Genomic DNA, 26,036 nt, shown 5'->3' with positions numbered 1-26,036 from the left:
ACGCAAGTAGTACTATGGGTTGCATACTTATAGTACTTGGGTGGAATCAGCGGAAGTGCTAAGCAGGGGATGGTACTCGAACCGAGGGTGACGGTAGAGGAGACCTGCGAGGGCGGACAGTTAAGCTCCGTCAGGGAAGCTGTGTAGAAGTCTTGGCTTGGCTTGGCATAACCGTCGGGATCACCGCGTTTCATACGACTCCTACCTAATTGTTTGACTATTAGTTGTAATCCTGTGCCTGTTAGTTCAATTACATTGTAAGGACTATTTGCGTGTTATTTAATATTCGAAATGGCCGATAATCCTGACCGCGCTGCGACATATATATATATGTTTCACAAAGTAATATTTCTAGCGTCTAAGGTTCAGGACATAGGAAATGTTCCTGAACGACAAAAAACCTTAGTTACTGCGCGAGCATTATCCCAGCGAGTTTATGTTATTACTGGTACACTTGTTCTACTCAATCTATCGGACGACTATTAGAAAACTTTGGTTTGGTATCTCGCCTGCCACAAAGTCAGAACGTTCTTGTAAAACCATAAAAACAGAATTTTAATCATATAAAAAAGCAACATATATATTTATGTATAACATATATTTATCACAAATAAGAAAATATTATATGATACTCATACATATAAATATATGAAGGTGGCACTTTTTAATATTTTAGTTTAGTCATATTTAAGTCAAATTTCGTAATATAAAAATGTTTATTCAATATTGTGAATTAAATAGGCCTCAAGTAGTTTTATCATTATGTAAAACAATTAATATTTAATTAGATGGTGACTATTAACAATGAGACGTTTCATAACATTATGATTTTTAGTAATCCTTAGGATTCTTAAAACATGTGCATAAATTAATCAAAGGCAAATTGAACTAAAATTATCATTTTATGAGATAGCCCATTGAAGTACAGCAGTGTCTTTCCCTCCAATAGAAATTAACCTTGTGTCGTCGTAAAGGAACTTCACAGATGTAACGTGACTGCTGTGGCCTCCATAAATGTGACATAATGACTAAAAAAATTTTTTAATCTTAATTAGAATCTTTTAAGTTAAGATAATGATAATAAAAAAATTACCTTGGGTTGAATAACTGGATAACTAAACAATTTAACTTTTCCAAAGTCATCTCCAGTCACCATTAATAATTGATTGTTACTCCTGTCGCAATTATTTATATCAGACCCATCAGCATTTTCCGGCCAAATGCCCACAGTAGTAAAAGTCAAAGTGCAATTATTTGTTGCCCATTCAACATCTTTCATCATACCACTTTGGGGTATTTGGCGACATGTTCCTGCATTCCCTTAAATGAGTTGATTTATATTATATACATGATAAAATAGTTAAAATAATAACATACAATATAATAGTTCGTAATCTCCTGAATTACTTCTTAGGGTTTGTCCATCGTTGGCCCAATCCAGATGAGTTATAAAACTAGAGTGTCCCTATACGTAAAAATTAATTATCAATTTTTATTTTATTTAACCCTCGATGAAATTTTAAATAAATAATACTTATATACATTGCGGTACATGGACAGATATATTATTTATTATTATATATATTATTAGTCTGCAAAATTCGTATTTTCGATAAGCATAGGTTTGAATGTAAAAAGAAAATTATTGTTTTTTACTTTATGGTGGTCCCAGGACATATAGGTGTGGTACTCAGAAGTTAGGACTAACATGAGGCTGTCGTTTGTGAACAGATCAATCAGTCTTGTAATACAAAAATTAAATAATTATTCTTTCGTCCTTGTTTCATAGCTTGTAAGTTTCAACGGTGAAGAGCTTGTAATATAATTGAAATTAAATTAAAATATATATTATATATATTTTTTGTACTTGAAATCAAATTTTCGTATAACAGTCCAATAACCTAGTATACTTTCATTACAATACATCTTATACTTTATTTCCGTATTAATTAAATTATGTTGAAAGTGTTCATATAATTAATACTTTACGGCCTACTAATTAAGAGATTACTTATATAAGAGGGCATTTCAATGACATTTGGAAATAATACTTTAACAAATGTCTCATAATTATCATATATATCCAAAAACATTGTATTTCATGACAGCCAAAATTTATTTTAATTTCTGCACTCTTTTGGTACATTTCTGTATCACCTTGTGTATTTGAAATGGTTTACAAAAAAAATAAATAAATTTAAAATAAACAACACAACCATTGATATTTTTCAATTCTAATTAAAACTTTTCTATAAATATATTTCATTACGCCTGGTGTGTTTTTCAGTGTAAATTAGTTTCATTCGAATTTTTTGTAGATAAAATATCAGGTTAAATAAATTATATCTTACCGAGCATCGACCAACTTTGCTATACTTGGTCCCATCCTCAGACACTTGATAAATATAAATATTATTATCTCTTGAACCAAGAGCTAACATGGTACCATCAGGTGAAAATCGCATAGTTTCTATAGTTTCATTTCCATCTACATGACTTCCCACTAAATCCCGCGTTTGTGTGTCATAAATGAGCCATTTACCACTCTTACAACCAACCAGAACAAACATTCCATCCACAGTAAATGTAGCACACTGAGCTTGTTCCTAAAAAAATTAACAGTTACTTTACAACTCAGTAATGGAAGAGATACAAAACTTACACCAATATCTTTACTCCATAGAATACTATGAGATGGAGAATCCCACAACTGCAGAACTTTATCATAACCTGCCGTTGCGAATTGTTGGATTCCAGGATGTGCGGCTAATCCCCAGAGTTCGTCGGCGTGACCCAAGATTATTGGTTGAAATCCGAGAGAACAGGAGCCGACTAAAATGCAATTACGAGTAGTGCCTACCAATAATTGGTTACCCTGGCCCTCTGATATCACTCGTACTCCACCGTAATGCAATTCAATCTGAAAATTAAATTAAAATAAATTAATTTACTTTCTAAAAACGAAGCTACATATTTCTAACCAATATAAAAGTCAAAAGTTATTTGCAGATCAGTGCTAAAATTTTGTTCAATATTGTATTGATGATAGCAGTTTTAATAAATTTTGACTATAATATTTTTTCTTTTAGTTTTCTCTGCGCTTTGACTAGTACTAGTAGATTCAAAAAGCTTATATGATGCCTTTAATGGTTAAACCGTAAGATTATGTGAGTATGACGAAAGTTTCTTGAGACTATATAATGTAAATCAAAATACAACATATTTAATCATCCAAACAGACATTATTGGGATGTCCTCAATAATCAAGAAACAATCACTAAAATAACTAAAGATGTTATAAAAATTATATTATCACATGAAAACATTTAGAGCATACTAAACAAAATGTAGTGGAGACAAAAATGACGATATACCCAAACAAAATCTAAATCGCAGCAAGAAAGACCAATAGCAAAAATAGTTTAATAATTAATGTTTTTACCTGACTCCATTCTTCAGTCTGATTTAATCCGGAGTCGAACATAAACACCCTTCCATCTTTTCCTCCACCAGTAATCACACTACCATCCTTTGTAACACATATAGAAAACACACCACCATCATGTGCGCCCTTTTTGAACTTCCAAATGGTATTGGTTCCGCGACCCCACACTGCCAGATTACCATTAGAATCTCCGGTAATCGTCTCGCCCGTTTGCAAAAAGGCTACTGCTGTTACGTATTTGGGCTTATCACGTGTCTCAAAAACTCCAGCCCGTTTGTATAACGCGCCAGAAGCATCCAACGACCAAAATGAGATGTGAGATTTACCACATGTAACGATCGTATTACGATCTAAAGGATGAAACTCAGCTGACACAATAGTATCCACAGAACCCTGGGAAAGAAATATTGGATATAGATAACAACAATACAGTAACAGTTATTAAAATTTATTCTTTATTCTTGCTTTTTGAATTCATACACGACAGAGACAGTAGTCTGTAAATTTGCTTCAGAGTGGGAATCTTTTACTATCTCTGATACGTATGATGTCTTTCTCAAAATTCATTAAGGACTTTCTAATCGGCATATCAAATATCATATCGTATATAAATCGTAAAATGAACTAAATTATATTTACCTTAGTCTCTGTAATTTTATAACCATTGTCCCCTTTTTGCCAATCCCAAACCGAAATGGAATGTTCAGCAGATTCATCGATTGCAACTAAGAGATTACCGCCATCAGCTTTACTGAAAGAAAGGCAACATATTCCAGTTTCAAAATCATTGAAACCAATAATAGCCTGTGTTGCTAATGAGACACTATTCCATATTCTAATATGCGGCTAAAATTGTTTATTTATTTAATATCACTAGTACTCAACTGTCGATGTTAAATTACCCTAGAATCGTTTCTATCCACACCTCCGCATTGTCCAGTGGCTATAACCAATTTATTTGGGTGTATTGCTAAACTGAAAATATAAAAACTTTATAATCAACTATGGTGTCCATGGTATTATGCAATGATTTACTAAATATTATAATAATTTGATGAAATTATCATATATGTATATTTCATTTGAAATTGAAAATGATTTTGGTGATGAATTAATTTAATTTTGAAGGATACATTGTTACCTGAGAATTTTCATAAGAAATAAAAATTTGATCATTTGTACATATTGTTTTTTTAAAATAAGAGTGGTTCAATTTATACATTTTCGACAAAGTCTGTGGAAATAATGAGTAAAAAAATTATCATATATGTATATTCCATTTGAAAACAACAAGGCGATTTTGGTGATGATTTAATTTAATTTGCAAGGATACATTGTTACATGAGAATTTTCGTAAGAAATAAAAATTGTAGTAGTGATCATTTGTGCATATTGTTCTCTAAAATAAGAGTGGTTCATTTTTTACAATTTGAAAAGGACTGGTATAAATTTTCTGGCTCAATAAATTTATACGTTTGTGGAAATAATGAGTAAAAAAATTTAAAATTGGCAGTTATAGACTGCCGATAGAAGTGAAAACTTAGAAATTTCATAATATTTGAATCCATTCATCATAATATTTGAATCCATTCATCCATTCAATTTCACTTATAAGATATGCTATAATCATGTCGGAGACGCGAACGCACGAGATTTCACCGATCCAAAAAGTGTCTAAGGCACACATCACACTCCGCGTGCGCCAGCCATAGCAAATTAAATACCTAGTAAAATTTCACAAAAATATAAAATATACTCATGAATGGAATAAACAAAATTGTATTTACATTAGGTTCTCAGTCATACAAACCTCTTGATATCATCAGTATGCCCAAGGTAATGGCGCTGATTCTGTTCCTCAACGTTGTACAGTACAACAACCGCGGCTACAAAATATACCATTTCGCCGGTGGGCAGAAAATACAAATTAGAGCGACAATCCCTGCCTCTATATCCATAGACCCAGTCGAGTTTTAGACGTTGTGATGGTGGTGCAGCCACTTTCATCAGGTCGTAGCTGTCGGCATACTCAGTAGGAGCATGTAAAACGATGGGGCGTCCACGAAGATAGACTTTTAGAGATCCATCTTCTTCATTGAACGTTGTATCTTTTGTCCTAATGGTTAAAAGTAATGGTTTAATTTAGTTGGCTTATAAACTCCATCAAGAAACTTTTTCATTATATTGTAACGATTTGTGTATTACCCAAATGTAATAGAATTTATTCAAAAGTATTCAAAAACTGTAAAATAGCAACACAAAATATACAAAAAATTTACTATACTTAATACAATCTAATATCATTTTTATTAAGTTGAAATAAAAGATTTTATAGGGTTAAAAATATTCATTTATTCTTAGGAAGCTATTTTTGACATACAAATTTTTTACAATAAAATTTTTATTCATTCTGTGGAACGGATTAATACCTAATTACCGTTAAACTAAGAGACTCAAGCATAAATAAAACACAATCCCGGCGTGAAGGTAACTTGATTATTTTTAAAATAAAATGATCAAAGTACAATGACTACTTAATTTCTTTTTTTATATTTTGGCTTTGGTATTAAGTTGTATATTTAATTTTTTTGCATAAGTATTTAAATACTCTTTAGAAACGATATTATAATGGATTTTTTTACAGTGTATGTCAATATTACTCACTGTTTATATTATGTTAGATAGCACATAAACATATAAAATTTGACATAAGAATTAGGAAAAATTATTATTTTCGTAGTTTTGCTTAAATTTAATTTATCTAAATAATTCAAAAATTATAATTCTATTGTTATGTTACTGTACTAACTAAGCTAAAAGGGTCACTTAAACAATAATTATTGTATTATTGTAAAATACAGAAAACAAACATATCGTATCCCCATGTTTATAAAGTTATTTGACAATTTATTTGTGTTTTTGTATATTATAATATAAAAATGATACCTTAGTTATCACAAAATAATTAAATATATAATACCTGAACATTATTCAGACACACAAGCCACCATTCAGTACTAAATTCTCGAACAAATGAGTTTTTATAAGTGTTTCAGTGGTTTTATACCGACTTCTTTCCCGGTTTAGTCACGAATGGGTAATCATATAGACGAGGTTTTGTACGAGACAGGCAAATTGTTAATTTAATTAGCGTATCACCGAATGTGTTGATAAATTATATGAGTGGCATTGAGAAAACCAGTGGGTTAGGCAAAACAGAATACAACAATTTGATGATGCACACGACACATAGCGGATACTCGAAATGTAGACCGCTCAAAATATCGAATGTCCGAAGCGGAAATATCCGAGCGCATTCGAGTCAATGTCGTATGTGGGTGCCGGAAACTTATGCGCATGCTCATGTAGGAACGTGCATATGGGACGGGCTACGGGAATTTAATTTAAAAATCACCCAACATCAACTGCCAATTATAAATATTCAGGATTGCGCACCTAATATTATAAATAATGACTCGTTCACATTTAAAATTATACTTATGAATTGTTAAAGCTATTCAATTTTTAAAAAGAATCTGAAGTATTATATTGTGAAAATGTGAAAACTTTAATTTATTTAAATAGTAAAATATGTTACTAGACTTCATCTGTTACCAAATAAGTAAATAAAAACTTTACCCTGAACATATCTTAATAAAGTTTCTTGTTTAATTAATATTTTTAGTTAGATAAATTATTTTATACTTAAGTAAAAACTTAGTATCATTATTCAAAAGTAATTATTCAAAGTGAGAATAATAAATATTTTAATAATTTATCTTACTTCTTGTCATTCATATTAATTAAATGAGTTTATTGAGCTTGATTATTATAAGGAGTTGGTTAAATATGGAAAACACCGATTTGCGGCGATTTCATATTCTCCTAATATATAATGGTTAGGGTTCATTTAACAAGTAATTATTTATTAAAGTTGTGCAAATTTAGTTTGTTCATAAATTGATAGAACTGTTTATAAATTAATTAAACTGTTAGATATTAAAATAAGCTATTTCATATCTCTAACCTAACCTAACGTAGTTGAAATAATTGACAAATTAGTTAAATAATTTAAGCACTATGTAAGATAGTGTGTATGAAAAACATCAACAAAATAATCTATATTTAGAAAATTTATATCCCATTCAACTAAGATACTAAAATACTTCAAATTTGTAGTAATGTTTGATACGAGATAATATTAAAGAAAAAACACTAAAATATCACTGTTAGAAAATATTTAATATTATGTTCAAAAAATGATATGTAGGATGTTACTGCATAGAAAGTTATATAAATAAAAAGCATAAATGTATTTCCAGAGATTCTTTTGTTATTAATTTTTATGAAAGAAATATATCTGGTTGTCGAAGAATAGTTAGTATACAATGAAAAACCTTTAATTTTGCTGCCACTTTTACTGACATCACTAATTAATACTGACTAAGCTGTCATATATCACTTCTTCAGATTAGACCTAAATTTTCATGTAAATGTTTCTTCCTTAGTAATCGATAACTGGTGTGTATTGTAGTAAACCAGTCAGGAAAGAAACTGATTAATAATGACACCCATCTATTGTATATATATCCATGATATATCTTTAAATGTTGTTTCTTAAGATCGACTATTTTAAATACTAAAACATGCAGAGTGCACTAGAGTGGACAAAAATAATAATTTTCACACATATATAAAATTCACTAGTAATTATAATCAATCAATCAATAACAGATTTTCAACAGATATTTATTAGAATTATTTGATTTGAATATAGAATATTTTTAGGTTAAGCGTTAATCGTTGGCCTTATGACACAGCATAGATGAAATATACGAATTAAAATACATAGAATAGGTATCAATGACATCCTTAAAACGCTCTTGCTAAACATGTTCCTAAATAACGGGCGTTCTATCGTATATTTTGCGCTTGTCGAAGGTAGCCGATCGATTCCGACTTTTAGAGCATTCGACATTTCGAGCATTCGGTATATCCCCGATGGAAACTACGGAATGAAAATGATCAAATTATTACACTCGATAACTGAATCATTGAATACTTTTTTTATTACCGGCATTGTAATTGGAATAATTTTAATTAACATAGTAATAAACATTGTAAAAACTGCATTGACTAAAATATCAACCGGCATTGTAATTGGAATAATTTTAATTAACAATGCATCAGCATTATATCAAATCAAAGTGAATTTTACTGAATTTATGTTATACCAAATATACATAAATAAACATACCCATGCTTTTGACTAGGTAAGAGAAAGCCGTTTGATTTTATGGACAAGTTCATGTATGATTTTGTGGAAAACCTGTAAACAAAATATAAAAAAACAAAATATTACAAAAATAAAACATTAAAACATGCTAAAATTATAATACAACAAAATAATTGTTAAATTACACATTAAGTATTAAACTAAAACTTTATAACATATTACATATAAAACCAAGATGATACAAGAGCCTCCATAAAACTGTGTTTCGAATTATTTTGACCAAAGTGCACAATTTCAGAAACACAGAAAAACTATAAGGACCTATATTCGAACTAATATGCTGTCTAGATATCTAGATGTTAGACAGACCGGAAAGTAATGTCGTTTCTGTGCATGTCGATATTTGATTGTCATTTGTCAGCTCATTGGGTATCTCGAAGGTGGGAGATTATTATGACTTGTTCACTTCTAAATAATTCAATATTAAACTTTTTTGCAATATGGGATGAAATAGCCAGCCAAATACTAGAAGAGCATATCCTGCATTGTATATCATTCGAGTTCCGCAAGGGTTCTAATGCAACAGATCCTGTATGCTAAGGGCAGAAGTGGAAGTAAATCCATGTTAAACAATCGAAGAACTGGCAAACATACATACTTAACCAACCTGAATCGACCATATCAGAAACATTTACAGCAGATTGGAAAAATAAGCAGAGTAGGTGTTTGAGTCCCCTAAAATCTGTCTAATGACAAAACGGCGCCATACAGAACCGTTTTTTGATCATTTGATCACTGGACACGAAAGTTTTGTGCTATATGATATATAAAAAACGGAAAGAACAGTGAATCTCTCCAAATAAAAGACCATGAAGGGATGTGTGTTTAGTGGAGTACTGGTGCAATTTACAAGTGCTGAAACCTGGACAAACTGTTAATGCAGAACTTTATTGTGAACAATTAGATCGAGTTAATCAATTTTTAGTCGAAAAGTATCCGGCAATTGTAAATAGAAAAGGTTTCACTCCGCAACATGACAATGCGAGACCCCACTGTGCAAGGCGAACACCGGAAAAAATAATGAATTGGCGTGAGAGGTACTACCCCATCCATCATACTTACCCGATGTAACATCCTCGAATTTCCATTTATTCCGATCTCTACAACATTTTCTTAGTTGCAAAAGTTGATGTCTAAAATGTCATTTCTAGATATTTTACTCAAGAACCAATTAATTTAATCGGTCCGGGATTGAAATTTTGCACACTAAATGACAAAAGATTGTTGATAACGAGGGTCATTATATTATTGATTTAATGTAAGGAAAGGAGATTCGGTCCTCCTAATACACGCTGGACGGGGTTTTGAGCTTCGAATCAAAATGAATTATGACCAAATTTCTGACCTTTCATATCTTAAGTTGAATTAGTGAAATGCTTGTGTTAACACATTTTTTTCGTTATATTTACTACTCACTTCGATTGCATGCCATTTCCCTGGGCGGCACCAAAGTCTCCTGTTGAGCTCCATCTCTTGTGAAGAGGACTAGGATGCAGGAGATTGGAGGTACCAGATGGTGTCCGTCTACCATTTCCTGGGCCGTTGAGAGGGAGTGGCGTACTTCGTGGTGAAGGGGACGGCACGGGACTGACACTGTTGCTACTGTGACTATCGCTGTGTAAACTACCCGTCGACTGATAATGAACTGCACGACGCTGAGGAAGTCCCGAAGGTGAATTCACTAACAATGAAACACAATATTAATGATGAGCACAAAAAAAATTTAAAATAAACCCTTACTTCCATTGGAATTTCCAATCTGTCTTCTAGGAGAATCTTTCGAAGTAACATTGTAACTTATCGAACGTTGCCGGGATATTTGTTGAGGTTTCGAAATAGTACCATTAACTCTAACTGGTGTTAAAGATCCCCTTTGTCCGCCCTCTAACTGACTAAGACGACGTAGAGCTTCTGCCAGGGTGGCCTTAAGACATACCAGCTCATCACCTTGTTCGATTACTTTTCTCTCAAGGTCCGCTAGGCGACCCGCAATTCCATGATTTTCAATCTCCAACATCTCATCTGAAATAAAATTAAATGAATTTTTAACTTTTACAAAAAATTAAAACACTTTAATTTGAACAAGAGGAAATACAATTGAAATAAAATTAAACTACTTTAACTTTTATAACAAATTAGAACACTTTAATTTGAGTAATAGGAAATATAGATCAGTGTATAACATTCTTTGTTCATTCCCGTCCACAAGTAAGTATTTATTGCATTTTTTTAAGATGACCAAGGTATTGAAATATAATGAGATCAATTGAAAAATTATTTCATTAATTCGTGAGATATGTGTATTAGTTTAATATTCGCGACCTTAAAAAATATATGTAGGGAGCAAGTCTAAGCAGAGTCTAAGTTATAGTTATATGATTATACAATTTTCATAATGTCACGCCTTAATTACCCTAACAATTAAACTAAGACTGACGTTAATGAGAATAAGTGAATAAGATTCCTTCTCCTTTATCATTTATTATGTCTTTTCGATCTTGCCGATCTGATGTTGAAGGGGTTATATATGAAAAATATTTAATGTAAAGAATATACGATATATGGAGTTAAAAAAATACAATATACTGAAATACTAGGAGGGATAATAAGATTATCATTACTAAATATTAAAATATGAAATAATAATTCTTAGACTCATGTGCTGCTTGTCATCATTTACATACATAACATTAATCGAATTAAAAATCCATATATTTTCTTAAACTACATGGTAGTTAACTTTCGAGAAGAAACCCAATTAAGCAGTATCAGCGAGTATCCAAATTTGCATAATCAGTCGAAAACTTCGTTTTTAAACTTACTCAGGGAACTGAAGCTAACAAAAATAGAAGCATACTATCACTAACTCAATTTAGTATTATTAATTTCACATAGTACAGTATACTTTTTTTCCTACTTGTCAAGCAGACTCTTACATATCAACGTCAAAATTTTGAAAGAATAATACATTTTTAAATATATAACATAGATATGTGTCATGAAAATTATAGTTATATAATGAGGCTCAGATGGTTTAAGTCTGATCAGGCACATTATACATGTATATAGACAAAAAAACATTATTTTATTTTTATTTACGCATAATTAACAACATACAATTCGAATGATTAGTGCTTTTGTCATGAAAATTTAGTCCGCAAATAAAATCAAAAAATCCTTTTATGCTAATAACTTCACTACCCTTTGAAAATACAATACAAGGTCAGTAAAATAATTTATTCATTAATGTAATTTCCGTTAACCAATCAAATTTATCGTTCCAATATACCGATCGAAAAGTGTCTGATCCGGCTGGATTTTGAAAGTGATATCATAGGCGACAGAGACAGTAAAAGTCTCCCACTAAAGAGCAAATTTGCAGACCTTTGCTGTCTGTGTCATAATTCAGTCAGATCATTTCCAGTTTTTGTATTCAAATTTCAAACTCAAACTATAAACATTTTAACATAGTCATTTAAACGGGAAATTCAAAAATCCACCATGTCAACGACATTTCTTATGTTAATAAGTGTTATTACATTTAACGCCATATTATAATAACAAAGAGATGCAGTATTAAAAACTGAACACAACTGAATCCGCCATACACATACTCGATCAAGTGGTTTTTGAAACTGAAAATTCGGCAATGTTCGGGAACTTCGTTTCGATATTAAGACGACTAAATATTAAGTTATATTCTATTTTAAAGAATAAAAGCAGTATTTTTTAATATTAATGTTGTCGATAAAATTATTTTCACCTGCATAAACTGAGTCATTTGTTAGAATTAATAAAAAATTGTAATAAGGACATTTAGAATCTGACACTAATAGAGTGGAACATATACCATGACATTGCGAACTGTAGATATAGTGATCTTTGTGGTACTTAAATTTTTGAAAATTATCCTTTTGTGGAAGTTTTTGAAGTGGAAAATTTAGCTTAATGGATCATAAAGCAGCTTATCCAATGAATTGTAATTGACTTGCCCTATACTTGGACAACAATTGACATCATTTACATTTGGTATAATTACGTGTAGTGTGGAATGCTTGCATCCTTACTTGAAGAAGGAATAAGTGAATGCCAAGACGGATGGAGAGATAAATTGAAAATTAGAATCAAGAAAAAATTAAAAAAATATGTACATCTTTGAAGTATTGTTAATTGGTGTAAAAGAAAAATCAAAAAATAATAATTTGACATTTATTGTTGAGACAAATCATATATTTAAAATCCCTTTAAATATTTGAATATTGAAATAATCCAATTTTGATTAATAATACTATGTGTTAATAATACTGGTTTTTCAGACAAAAATTAATAAATAAAATTTACATGTTCTGGGTATTTAACATAAACATGACACTTTTACGATAAGTTATTGAAAATAAAACAATTGACATCATTTACATTTGGTATAATTAAATTATAAAAAATCTGGTTCCTTTTTTGTCCATTACTGCTCCCGTAATATGTCTAGTATGAGAAATCAAATGTAATCGTAGCTCTTCAGCAAATCATCGACTATAAGAATAGTCTGGGCTTTTATGATTAGTAAGAAAATTGTCAACAAGAGCTTAAACGAGCAACCCCGAAAAATGAAAAGAAATCAAAATTCATTGTTATAAAAGGCTTTCATAAAAAAATTAAGCGTAATTTTCAGAAGAAATTCAAAGGTTTTTAGCATTTTGTAAACTAGTACTCGTTGGAGACTAAATGTTTATAATTTTGTGATTATTTGTCATTTGTTGATCGAAATTTAAAAATCAACCGAAATCCAAAAACCAACAACTGAATATTAATATACTTCGTAAAATACTTGACTTATAAACCAATATATTAAAACATTGAGAAATAGTTCAGTATACAACAAATACAACTAATATATAAATGAAAAAATATTAAAAATATATTCAGTTAACATAAATTATCGTTAAATTGTGTTCTAAATTTTTGCTGATAGCAGTTATATTTATATAGCAATTACAGTATTAAAATGTGTTAAATTATGAGCTTTACTACTTGAATTAGATTCTATTATATATAATATTTTTCAGTTAATATTGAATCCACTACGCAGTTGGTTAATTTAATTTTATTCTTTAAAGAACTGCGTATGTTTTTTATTTTTCATTGGACAAAATTAAATCAACTTATTTTTTGCAGTATTCTAATAACGTGTATCAATTAATTGGTTATTTACCAGCGGTCTTTTGCTGATTATAATTATTAAATAATGTACTATTGTCAAACCGTATTATGTGCTGTAAGAAAAATTATAATTGTAACGGATTGATTAAAAATCACAGCAAATTGGTCAAGTTTAAACCTCGAAGATGTGCTGAAATTATAAAGCGAAGAGGATAATATACAAATTATTAATGTAAAATTAAACATTACTCATTTAGTCAATACAGATACTTCTCAAAATTATTATTTTAATGGATCACATTATAGAAAATAGTTACGATCATATTTAATTAATATTTAACATTTCAAAAAATTGGTATAATAATGACCACTGGTTATCTTTCTCAATTGTTCTGGGGTAATTTCCTCACATGATTAATTCATTGTGACACGAACAAATGAAAAAGATATGAATTGAACGGTTGATTGGTAGCTAATAAAATTTTATAGTATAATTAGTATAAAATATAAAATAACCAAAAACCTCAAATTTATGTGAAAATTTTACCGTAATATTTCATTACAATGAAAAATTATTTGAAATTATATAATAATTATTGTTTATTTATACATCCATTTAAATCTGAAAAATAAAGGATTTACATTATATTAAATTTAAATAATATTGTCACCAATATAAAGATTTGTCTTTAATAGAACTAGAATTAGCAAGTCTGTGCGTCACGACGCACAATTATTTACGTAAAAATAAAAAAACATGTATAATTTATAAATAATATGTTAATTTATAAATTATATGTTATTGTCCCACATGTTATAATGTGAATTAATTAAGTTAACCTCAAATTCAAATATGACTTACTGTAAATTCGAATTAGTTTCGTGTTTTCCACGGCAACTTTATGAAGATTCATTGTCTTTTAGTTCAGTCACACATTTTTAGAAACGGAAAAATTGATTCACTTAAATATAATAACAAAACTTATTGCTGTCACATTTTTACTCAAGCTGTTTTCCCTGGTTAAATCATTGGACATTCAATGAGTAACGATATGCTAGAGGTCATGATCTATTTCATCAACAGAATATATTAATTATCTTTAGTAAACAAATAGCAGTACAATGAATTTCATATTGGGGTACCAAATTAATTGAATATATTTAACATAGTATCCTACTGCTACCGTTTCCTAAAGTTAGCACAATTAGAGTTTATTTATAATTTATTGGTGCACTTATTTTGGCAGTGTGATACTTGTATGTATAATTTAAAGAAAATTTTATTTTTGCACAATAAAACAATAACAACAATCACATATGAAAATAAAATGGTTTTACAAATTTAAATTTATCCTGTGATAATAATGAGCTTACATTCTTTATGAAGCATACTTACGCCAAGCATTGTAGGTGTCCGTAAAATTAGGGCTGGCATCGCTGACACATTTACTTATCGATAGTTCTTCAGATTGGGATATATCGCTGTCGCTCATTGCACGTTAATCACAAGCACTTATAAATTGAATAATAATTACTTTTAAATTTATTTTGTAGAAGAATTTATTTAAAACCTATTGAGAATATAGCTTATTGTTAACATAATTAAAAAAAATTAATTAATCTATAATTAATATGAAAGTTACGTTTTAATTTTAATTGCTACCAATATAATTATTATTTGCATATGTAATTATCTTATAATAAGTTCACTTTATTTTATAAGAAAAACCTGTACCGTAGAAAATTAACGGTTTAGTGGTGAAAATCATCTTGGACTTTGTTGACAAATACTAAACATTAATTTAAATAGTTGGTATATTGCATATTATAAAATTTATAGTGTTATACAATTATAATAAAACCAGTATTTTCCAAAAATAGAAATGATACAACATTTATTTAATGAATCAACTTAAGTACATATAAAATCAAATTAAATACCATACAATTAATTTTAACTGATTAACTGATTTAAAAATCAAAAACATATGCATCGATGATAACTGAAATTTTTGTAGCAACTTTAACTTGAACTCTTTTATAATTTATTTTGAATAAAATTTAATTTGTTTCTGCATATTTTTGAATTTTTAAATTCTACATATAATTGCAGATATAAGGTCTATACTATTTCCTTTAGCTAAATCCTATAAATTTTGAGTTAATAATTTATTTTCCAAAAATTTTGACAGATTGATGGTTGAGTGGTGGTCAATTCCCCTTTAATAGAATGCTTAAGACAATCGAAAGATTTTTTTATTCAATTTAATTATGCTAAAACATATATGATATTCCATTGGAAAAAACAAGGTTGTTATGTTGTAAGATTCTTGAAATTAAGATTAAATAACGAACATCCTATATAAAATTTAGGAGCATTAAAAACAATGTCCTCGGTTAATATACCAATCGAAAACCGTTTGTTCCTACTAAATTTTGAGAGAGATCACGTACAACAGAGACAGTAAAAGTCAGCAAATTTGCTTCGTTTCTTTTACCGTCTCTGTCATGCATGCTGTCCCTCTCAGTAGGATCAAAGGCTTTCCAATCGGTATATACCAAAAATGAACTTTTCTTTGCAGACTTTTTGTTTCACCACCAATATGTCGAAATTGCTACTCATTTTATTTACAATTACATGTGGAATTTACATAATCTTTCTTTGAAAATAATATAAGTAGTTGTCACTTATGGAAGTTGAAGTCAAGTTACAATTAGCTAATTTCAAATAAACATATTTTTCCGTTTTCTATATACTTTTAATTATTAAGTTGGATTAATCACTCTGAATAGGAGGTTCTCCGTAGAATTCGAAAGTGTTGACGGTTTATTTAAGTTGACCTCCCATTTTGCAATGTAAGTCATAGCTGCATAAATTGGATAAGAGTTCTTTCAAGAAGAAGAGATCAAGCACTTCTTTAGCTTTTCACAATTTTTTGTAATCTCTTTCCATAAAATAAGAAATGGTATATTTGACAATCTCAAATGCATAAGCTGATGCATAAAAGGAGGAATTTGTGACAAAATTAACTGAAAATAAAACACAATATTGGTCTTTGCATCAAACAGAACATGCGTTACTATAGTAACACCAATCTTGGAGAATTACATCAAAGATTTTACATTTATCTAAAACCGTAGTGGTTTTTTGAAGTAATTGAGGTCACAGTGACACAGTTGGAGGAATTTTGTTTCCTCAATTTTATGACATTTAGTACGTAAACGAGGAAAAAATATTTTCCTTTCTCATTCAGTTGTTAAGTGAAGCTATGTCGCTTATTTGAAGGCATGCGCAATAGAGATAAAACGGGCATGTTCCTTGCAATTACAAGATCTTCCCTTATAATTTTGGTTACTTTAGATACAATTCACTTCACAAACAGAAAATATATTTGAAATCTAACTTGCTTTGTCAATACTATTACGGAGCGTAAAATCAACGTGCAATAAAACTTGCATGCAATTTCTTGCAAATGGTCAAATGATTACGGCGCTTCAAGGCATACGAAGTGGAGACTAAACAAGTAAGTTTAGTTCAGAAAAATTTTAGTTACTTTATTATTGTTAGCCTACACATGAATCCTCTACAAATTTTAGTTTGTTTAAATCAAACAAAATGTTACACTTTTCTTTGTGGAGATCGAAAATTTGCGATAGAAAAACGGAATTTTTACAATAAACTTACTAACGTTTTCGTTTTTTTGTAAATAATAATCCAATTTGAAATTTTACATAAAGTGCACTACGTATATTGAATCATTTTCCCACCTTAACTTTTCACTACTTACTAATTTATATTACTAGTTTACACTAGTTTTAATCAATAATTATATAACAAAAAAATATGAAAACATTACTTTGAGTCGTATGTGTTTTTTATTTTAGTTTTTGGTTATTTTTAGAATAAAGATATTATAACATGTCAGGAGGGAATGGTGTAGTGCTTGTAATTAGTATTTAAAAATAAACAAAAATACCAACACCAAACACCAAATAAACTATCTAAAAAGCAAATGAAGAAACTGAAGAAAAAAGATACAATAAACTGCAACCAAAATTTCAAATGATATATCTTTTAGTTCTCTAAAAATCAATTAGGTGAATTCCGTATTCTATTACATATGGTATGGTCCATTTGAAGAAAGCGACAAATCCTCATAAAATTTATATCTTTTGTCAGATTTTGACAAACTCTTTTTTTCAATTGTAAAACATAAAAATATGTATTTATAGACAAATTGTCACTTTTTTTAGCCAAAAACATAGATCTACAGGAGAATTTTTTAGGTAAGAAATTATACAAGTAATTTTATGGAAAAATTAAAAATTATATTCTTTTTAGGAATTAATTTTTTTAATTAATATATGAATGAAACGAACTAAAATTGTACGCAGAAATAATCTTATTTTTCAAGAATATACTAATAATACTCTACTAATACCCCTAATACTCAAAAGTTTATTTATTTCCTCCAATCCACCATTCAATCCGATAATTTATTATACATTTTTCTCAATTTTTCTTGCCAAATATTTTTATAATAATTATGTATTATATAAAATTTTGACTATTTGTTTTTTTATCATTTTAATTCGTTTTTATACACATTAACAGATATTTAATAATAATAATATTTTAAAATAATATTTAATTAAGAATTTTTACTCCCTTTTGTCTTTATGTATTTGTATCTATAAGTAACTAAAAATAAATAAAAATTGTTTAAAATATTGTTTGAAAAATTGTTAAAATTAACAATTTTATTAATTACAAGATGATTTTATATACATTAACAATTATTTATTAATAGTAATATAATAAAAAGTAATATATAATTTATAATATAATATATAATGTTTAATCTAACATTATATGATTTATGATGATTAATATATTTTAAAAATATTTTGAATTTTTTTGCAAATACTATGTCTACCAAAAACTGTGACATTTTGTCCGTAAGTACAAATTTTCAATTAAAAAAAGACTGTTAAAATTGGATAATATAAAAAAAATTTTATGAGGGTATCCCGTTTTCAAATGGGTCAATAATTTTAACACGGTGAGGGTGACCTTTACAGTTGAAATAATGTAAATTTCTTTAACGGATTAATCCCATTAATTTAGTTACTTTACTAAAATTTCGTAACTGTTGCGTCACAGAAAAAAACTAGTTACTTGTTATTGACCACGAAAACACTGCACTACTCAAAGGACAAAAAAATTGTTAATAATATTATACATATATATTATACATGTGGCATACAAAAAGTCAATACCACAACTTAGGGTACCTGACCTAAATATTCTGAGAGAAATAAATATTTAAGATCTACGTATGTGTGACAGTATTATAGTAGTGGTATTATATTTTTCAAACTAATTTCACAAAACATTTGCATGCACGAGTCGATGTAACAATTTCACTAACCGCGGTCCGCGACCCCCACAACAGAACAAATCAATGACCTGAATTTCGCTGTCATGATTAAAAAATACCGCATCGTTCCAGAAATTAAACGAATATCTGAAATGCACTGAATTCAACCACTTCAAAAGAACGCCACCTATCAGAAATTGTGGCACAGTTTTGCTGAAAATCGATAGCATGGAAGGCCGAATGCTTATTGCTCCATTCAGTCCATCGTAGTGATGGTTTGTTTACAAAATAGTTGAAAGTAAAACTAAATTAAGTGATGCATGTGAATATTACTCCCTTTCAAATGAGTGTAAAGGATCGGTAAATGAAAGTGGATCTATAACTGGACTATTTCTAATATATTCTTTAATAAAAGTAAATTTGATTATTTAACGAACTAATAAATAGAAAATAGGTATGCCAAAATTTCATGTTATAACATTTTTCTTCCTTTGTTTAACAATCATTTAATTACCAGTTCAAAAATTATAATTTAATCTTATTATATTAACCAACAATCTAAGTATAATAAACACTTTTACCGCTCACCAAGAAAAATGAAATACACCGTTCTGACATATGTAAATCTGTCCTAATCCACTTTGAATTCCATCCGCATTTTCCGATGCATACGTATAACCAGGTTAATGTTAAATTTTTACCAGATAATGTTTTTTATTTAAGTAATTATCAACACTGTGAAGTTGTTAATAAACAGAACATTTAAGATATAACTAAGCTCATTTAATAATTTTTTATAAATAGCTGTTTTTATTATTAACATTATTAACTTGTTATTTATATTGTTTTATAAAAGATTGATAATAAATAAGTATGCTATTTTATAACACATAATAAAAATTGTTTTATAATTTATGAGTTATGATGAGAATGGTAAATTCACACAAAAACACATAAAACATTAAATTCAAAATATAACTAACATTTCTAAATTTGAATTATTATTTGTTGTGTCATTGATTTAATGTAGATGTCATTAATTAAAAAAGAGAAAGCCTTTATTACCATATTATGCCAACATCCGACGTTATCGGAAGTAGTTTGTTCAAATCCACTTCTTTTATTCCAACCTAAGAATTAGAAAGACTTGTTGCATTATTGCTTCCTCATTGTATGTTCCTCATGTAATATGAAATACTTTTTCCTAGAGAATCGATAACGTCCAACAAAAATCAAATCGGACTAATCAGAATATTTATTTACATATTCTTAATTAAAATGTTGTTATTATTTTTATTATTAATTTAATACATATTTTATTTAAATGAAAATTGACCACAAATAGTTACTGTAGTCATTTAAAAAATATAATTATATTCGAGTTGATTGGGGGCAATAAATTATTTTAAAATTATAAATTTTAGAAAAAATGTTTAATTAATTAATTATTTATTTTATTCCAATAGATTAACGGGACTTAGTATAAATTTAAAATACTATTTGGATTTCGATTTTTTCATATATCATATATTATATATTGAATTTCTTTTTACGAATCATCTTAATTTGTTGTAATTTTTATATGTAAATTCTTTGATTATTAAAGCACCATCTTATATCCGCTTAAATCACTTGAAACCTACATCTATCTTCTTATATGTTTATACAAATAAACGTTCGGCCTTGAAACTTCTTCATCAATTTATTTTATTTGTTAAAACTTAAGAAATTGTGTGGGATATTCCCGTTCTTCTACAGTTTTGGAAAATGGCAATTTGACATAAAAAGGATGATGATCCATCGATATCCAAGCTTAAATTTTCAATAATTTTACAGAGGCTTCGATTGGGTTTTGTATATTGTCAAGAACAGTCATTGTAAAAATCCACTGGAATATACTACCAACTATAGCCTAGCATGTATCTAATTTAATTATTCTGTGTTAAAAATATCTCTGTGATGTGTGATGTAATCATTTGCTAAATGAATATTGATTAGCAAACAATAAACATATTATGAAATTAAACAAATAATCAAATTTACTTCTCTAATTAAAATATCTATGTGAAAGTAATATGTTGTAACAATAACAATTAAAATATACTATAAATTTTATCAATGTAAATTTAAAAAAATTTCTATACTGCATAACTAAGATTAATATTATATATCGGATACAAATTCAAAAGAGTTCTTCCTAATTTCAAAAAGTAATAGTACTTTTTACTATTTTAATATTTTATGCAATAAAAAGTTATATAAAAACTATGTAAATAAAGAAAAATTTTTAATTTGTTGCACTACATATGAGCGATAGTATATATCGATTTTAATAACTATTTATTAATTGTATGCCACAAAAATAATTGGTACTTACGATTTTCATCAGGGGACTCCATGGAATCGCTGTTTAAATGCATACTTTTCCTAATTATTTACTTTCAAGTTTTTGACATTTATGCCTTTGTACATGATGAAATCCTGCAAATAAAAACACTCTATTGAATGGTTTAAATTTAAACTACATGATATTGTGTTTATACACAATACATACACAAAACTGTTAACAATGAGATAAGATATATTGACAATTATTAATCAACTATTTATATTGTCTTATCATAAATCAGATTAATTTTTATGAAAGACGTGTATTAAAACGACTATTTGATCGTAAATTGTAGTACGTAAAATGCTTTAGAGAATTAGAATATCTATATTTTTTTCTTAAACTTATTTGAAACTAGCATATTCAGAAAACCACAAAGTGTGTAATAAGTTTAAATATACTTTTTTAATTTGGTAGAGAAGGACATATTTCTGTTTAACCAATAATCAATAGCATAACTACGGCAAGAAAACTTGAGTTCAGTTAAATTAGTAGCTATTTTTACTTTGTTACAGAATTACATATACAGCATTTTTTCAAAATTTTTATTCATCTATGTACGTACAGTAATAGACAAAAAATATCAACTTTTTAAACTGTTATTACTTAGTATACTATTTACATTACTGTACACTATCAAAATTAATACAATTGTTTTTAGTTTATTGGATTGTTTAATGTTTCTTATATTCAATTTCAATTTTACATTGGGTATATTTTGAGAGCGATCATATTCAAGTTCAGTTGAGGTGTTTTCTGTTATTATAATCGCGGATCGCTCATAAACTGTTCCATCTGAATTAAGAAATTTATCGATGGAGTATATCAAAATATAACAACAAATGAAATAAATTATGACTAGACAAATCGACAGTATAGAAAATTATTTAACTTTATTATCCATAAGACATTTATTTCTTATTTTGAAAAAATTTTTAGCAAATAACCGAAACACAGCGAGTACTAGGATCATAAGATGAAGACTAGTAGCTGACAGTTTGTTCAGCCGACACTACGTCAAGAAGTCACTGCTTTCAACGAACAATATCCGTACCGAATTAACCTCCAGATTTGAATATTGTGCAATGAAAACAAGCTATTTTTAGTGATGTATATGTTAATATACATCACTAAATCTAATCTAACTAATTTAATCATATGCACTTTGCCAACAGTTAAACATGGTGGTGGATTGTTAATGGTGTAGGAATGTTTTTTTGATTTGACCCAAAATATTCATTAAGACTCTTAAAGGATATGTTGAAGTTCAAAATTAAAATAATGGAGTGGCCAACACAATCATCTTATCTGAATTCCATAGAGAATCTATTGGTAACTGTAGATGGCAAATTTAGAAGTACTTGGACGCATGTTGAACCGTACGTTAAGATAAACAAAGTTAATGAGCAAGAGATGTTAAAAAGTTATTAAAAAGGAGCCTATATCCAAAAAGTTCCTATTTTATGATTATTAATATTATATATGTATTCAATTGATATTTAGATTAATTCATTGCTAAATATATTTTATTCAGAATATGTGCAAAAATTAAAAAGTTTATATATTTTGACCAATACTGTATTTAAAAATATAATGATATTAACTCGTCTCGGCATGTATTTACCAAGAATTGTTAAGATTAATACTAATTCTTATGATTTAGAAATATTTATTGGCTCGAGCAGATTTTAACTATGGACAGTAATTATATATTTAAAATTTTAAAAGTTGTTTGTTATGGAAATGATAATGATTATAAAACGCAATCGAAAGGAATCAAAATCAACAAAATCAAACAAAATCTTTGATTGAAAATGCCAAAAATCGTAGATAAATATAGTTAAAAAAGAAGATTATGAAACTTCAAAAAAGCTACCCTTACAAAGAGAAGAGGAAGTCTATCTGAAGCACAATCTTGAACTATAGTAACATAATAATAAAGTTTTAAAATCAGTATCTTCGTATTGTAAATATATATAGTTTTTGTGTTTAATTTGTGTATTTTTAATAATACATAGAATAGTTTCAACTCATTTGAGTTTTTTGAACTTCTATTCCTGAAGAAATTTTGAGATCCCAAAATTAACTAAATTCACATTAAATTCTTCTTTAAAAATTACAAAATGACATTGAATTTAAGTGGCTCAAATAAACTTGAGCAACGAATAGAAAGATCCAAAGCCTTGAGCCAGAAAGCCCAAAAAAAAATTTAAAGGAATAGGACAAGACAATGAGTTCGCAAAATACATTCGAAATGGTGACTCACAAACCCGTCAATACCATCTATGTACACTAAAAGGACGTTGCATTAGCCATATGCGTTCCCAATTTTCTTATTACATGACCCAAATTTTGGTAAAATTGCAATGAATTATTCGCAAATTTTATTTCATCAAATTTTATTAATTATACTATTACAGATCTAATGACCATACATATTAAAAAACGATTTGATTTAAAAATAAATAAATATTGCAGTTATTCCCACAAAGAAATCAAGTTCAAATATGCTTATCACGGGTTAAACAATCTAAAAGTAGATATGACAAAAAAATAATTATATTGAATGCATGGGAATATTCGTAATTTTAGTATAATAAGTTGTAACGTGTAAAGTTTCTCACGATTATTCTCGCTGAGAATTAGAATGGGAGAAGTGTACTGAATAGAAGCGACCCATTGGTATATATTCAGACGTAAAACTCATTTTCAACTTATGACTTCCAATATATTTTAAATATAAAAACTAAAATATTTGTACAATATATATATATATATATATATATATATATATATATATACATATATGCTCATTCCAATTAAAATTATTATAATTACAGGATATTTCAAAATAAATATTTACTTATGTGGTGAGAAGTGGTGGAGAATCTCAACCTGAGCTATTCCTAATCCCTATATTACGGAGAGAGTTTTAACTTTAAAATGTTGTTGGTTAAGATATTTCTAATTTATATACGAGAACATACTTTCTATAAATATTACGCAATTTTCAAGAGTATAAAACAACAAGTTATATGAATAGCGATTACATTTAGTACATACATAGATATATCGAAAAAATAATATTATAATTAAGAAAGTTTTTAAATATTAATATGAAATCAGCATTCTATGACATTAATTAAACAGAAAATTATGGGTTTTCAATTTTACAATTTTATATATGAATTTAGGACTTCAGATGTAAATAAATTCAAGTATCCCAACTCAGAGAATTGTACAATTTTAAATTTTTTCCAATGGTTTCAAGTGAAAATACATATTCCATAAAAACTTTAATAATTAACTAAGATAACTACATTTACAAATTTAATTATCCAATAAGTTTCGTTTTCGCAGAACAACATTCAAAAATATGGTGGCATTTTAAATACATAACTGCAATTTAAGAGTGAATTTTGCTTGAAGCAAATTTCGTGGTTTTATTAAGAATATAAAAAGGTATTGATTGAGCAGAGGATATTATCAATTAGCAGTAAGTTTTTTCGGGAATATTTATTTGAGTGAATTCTTTAATCTTAGAACATTTCACGTTAGTGCGGATTTGAGAATGTCATGAAATTGCACAATTTGATAAGGCTGCTCCGTTTTCAGAAGCCGGTATTCCGCTCGCATTGACCGTGGAGCCAATGAACTGTGCGATTGTTTGGTACCACCACTGCGAGCCAAACACCGGTTCTGTGAGGAATTCGATGGTACGTAAAGTAAAACGAATCCGACTATAATAAAAACGAGACATAGTGCCAATTAATATATCCTCTGCAAGTACCGGAAGCGATGACCAAAGATATACTTACAGTATTATAATAACAAACTAATGACGAACGGGACGCTTCCAATAATGGTAACACTCCGAGTTAAGATATTAATTAAACTTTCAAGTTAAAGTTGTTATGGATGTGTTTTAATTAATTGTAAATCAATTCTTGACCTTCATTAAATCAATCAGGGTAAATCACCAAAAAACCAACAAAAATAAAATTGGCAGTTACTGTAAATTATTGTATTAGCTTTATTATTATTATTATATGGTTTGCATCTAGATACCCTATTCATTCAAAGCAATTTTAAGTAAATATTTGTTCTATATGAAACCTATATATATATATATATATTTGTTCTATATGTAATTGCCATTAAACTATTACAATATTTAAAAATATTGAAGAAAACGTTCTTTTCGAATTTGTTCTATACAAAATATGAAGATATAAAGAGTAAAATGATGGGTTAAGAAGAATTTAAGAATACTCATCAACATTTAGACCGTTTGACGTTAATTCTTTAAGGACAAAAAGATATCAACTTTTTAAAATTGTTATACTTACTTACTAACTATACTTTCTA

The 26,036-nt window shown here is 28.3% G+C and overlaps 1 protein-coding gene across 4 annotated transcripts in view; it reads right to left on the bottom strand.

The window, feature by feature from the left end:
- Positions 1 to 579: 579 nt before the first annotated feature.
- Positions 580 to 26,036, bottom strand: part of LOC109607318 (echinoderm microtubule-associated protein-like 2) — a 29,007-nt gene continuing 3,550 nt past the window's right edge. Inside the window, exons 2-14 of one of the 4 annotated variants that reach the window (XM_049969927.1) lie at positions 21,657 to 21,760; positions 10,482 to 10,763; positions 10,158 to 10,422; positions 8,703 to 8,774; positions 5,256 to 5,561; positions 4,348 to 4,420; positions 4,085 to 4,291; positions 3,443 to 3,838; positions 2,663 to 2,920; positions 2,352 to 2,606; positions 1,378 to 1,465; positions 1,094 to 1,320; positions 580 to 1,028 (exon numbers count right to left, since the gene is read on the bottom strand). In XM_049969927.1, the coding sequence (XP_049825884.1) occupies positions 903 to 1,028; positions 1,094 to 1,320; positions 1,378 to 1,465; positions 2,352 to 2,606; positions 2,663 to 2,920; positions 3,443 to 3,838; positions 4,085 to 4,291; positions 4,348 to 4,420; positions 5,256 to 5,561; positions 8,703 to 8,774; positions 10,158 to 10,422; positions 10,482 to 10,763; positions 21,657 to 21,699 (2,598 nt within the window). In that variant the 5' untranslated portion in view covers positions 21,700 to 21,760 and the 3' untranslated portion in view covers positions 580 to 902. Of the gene's footprint in view, positions 1,029 to 1,093; positions 1,321 to 1,377; positions 1,466 to 2,351; positions 2,607 to 2,662; positions 2,921 to 3,442; positions 3,839 to 4,084; positions 4,292 to 4,347; positions 4,421 to 5,255; positions 5,562 to 8,702; positions 8,775 to 10,157; positions 10,423 to 10,481; positions 10,764 to 14,760; positions 14,901 to 21,656; positions 21,761 to 26,036 lie in introns of those variants that run through there. The other 3 variants (XM_049969928.1, XM_049969926.1, XM_049969929.1) reach the window with 3 other exon arrangements.

Source organism: Aethina tumida, chromosome 7, assembly GCF_024364675.1.
Source record: "Aethina tumida isolate Nest 87 chromosome 7, icAetTumi1.1, whole genome shotgun sequence".
NCBI lineage: Eukaryota > Metazoa > Arthropoda > Insecta > Coleoptera > Nitidulidae > Aethina > Aethina tumida.
Note: the sequence above shows the minus strand (reverse complement) of the source record. Positions and strands in the feature narration are given on the sequence as shown.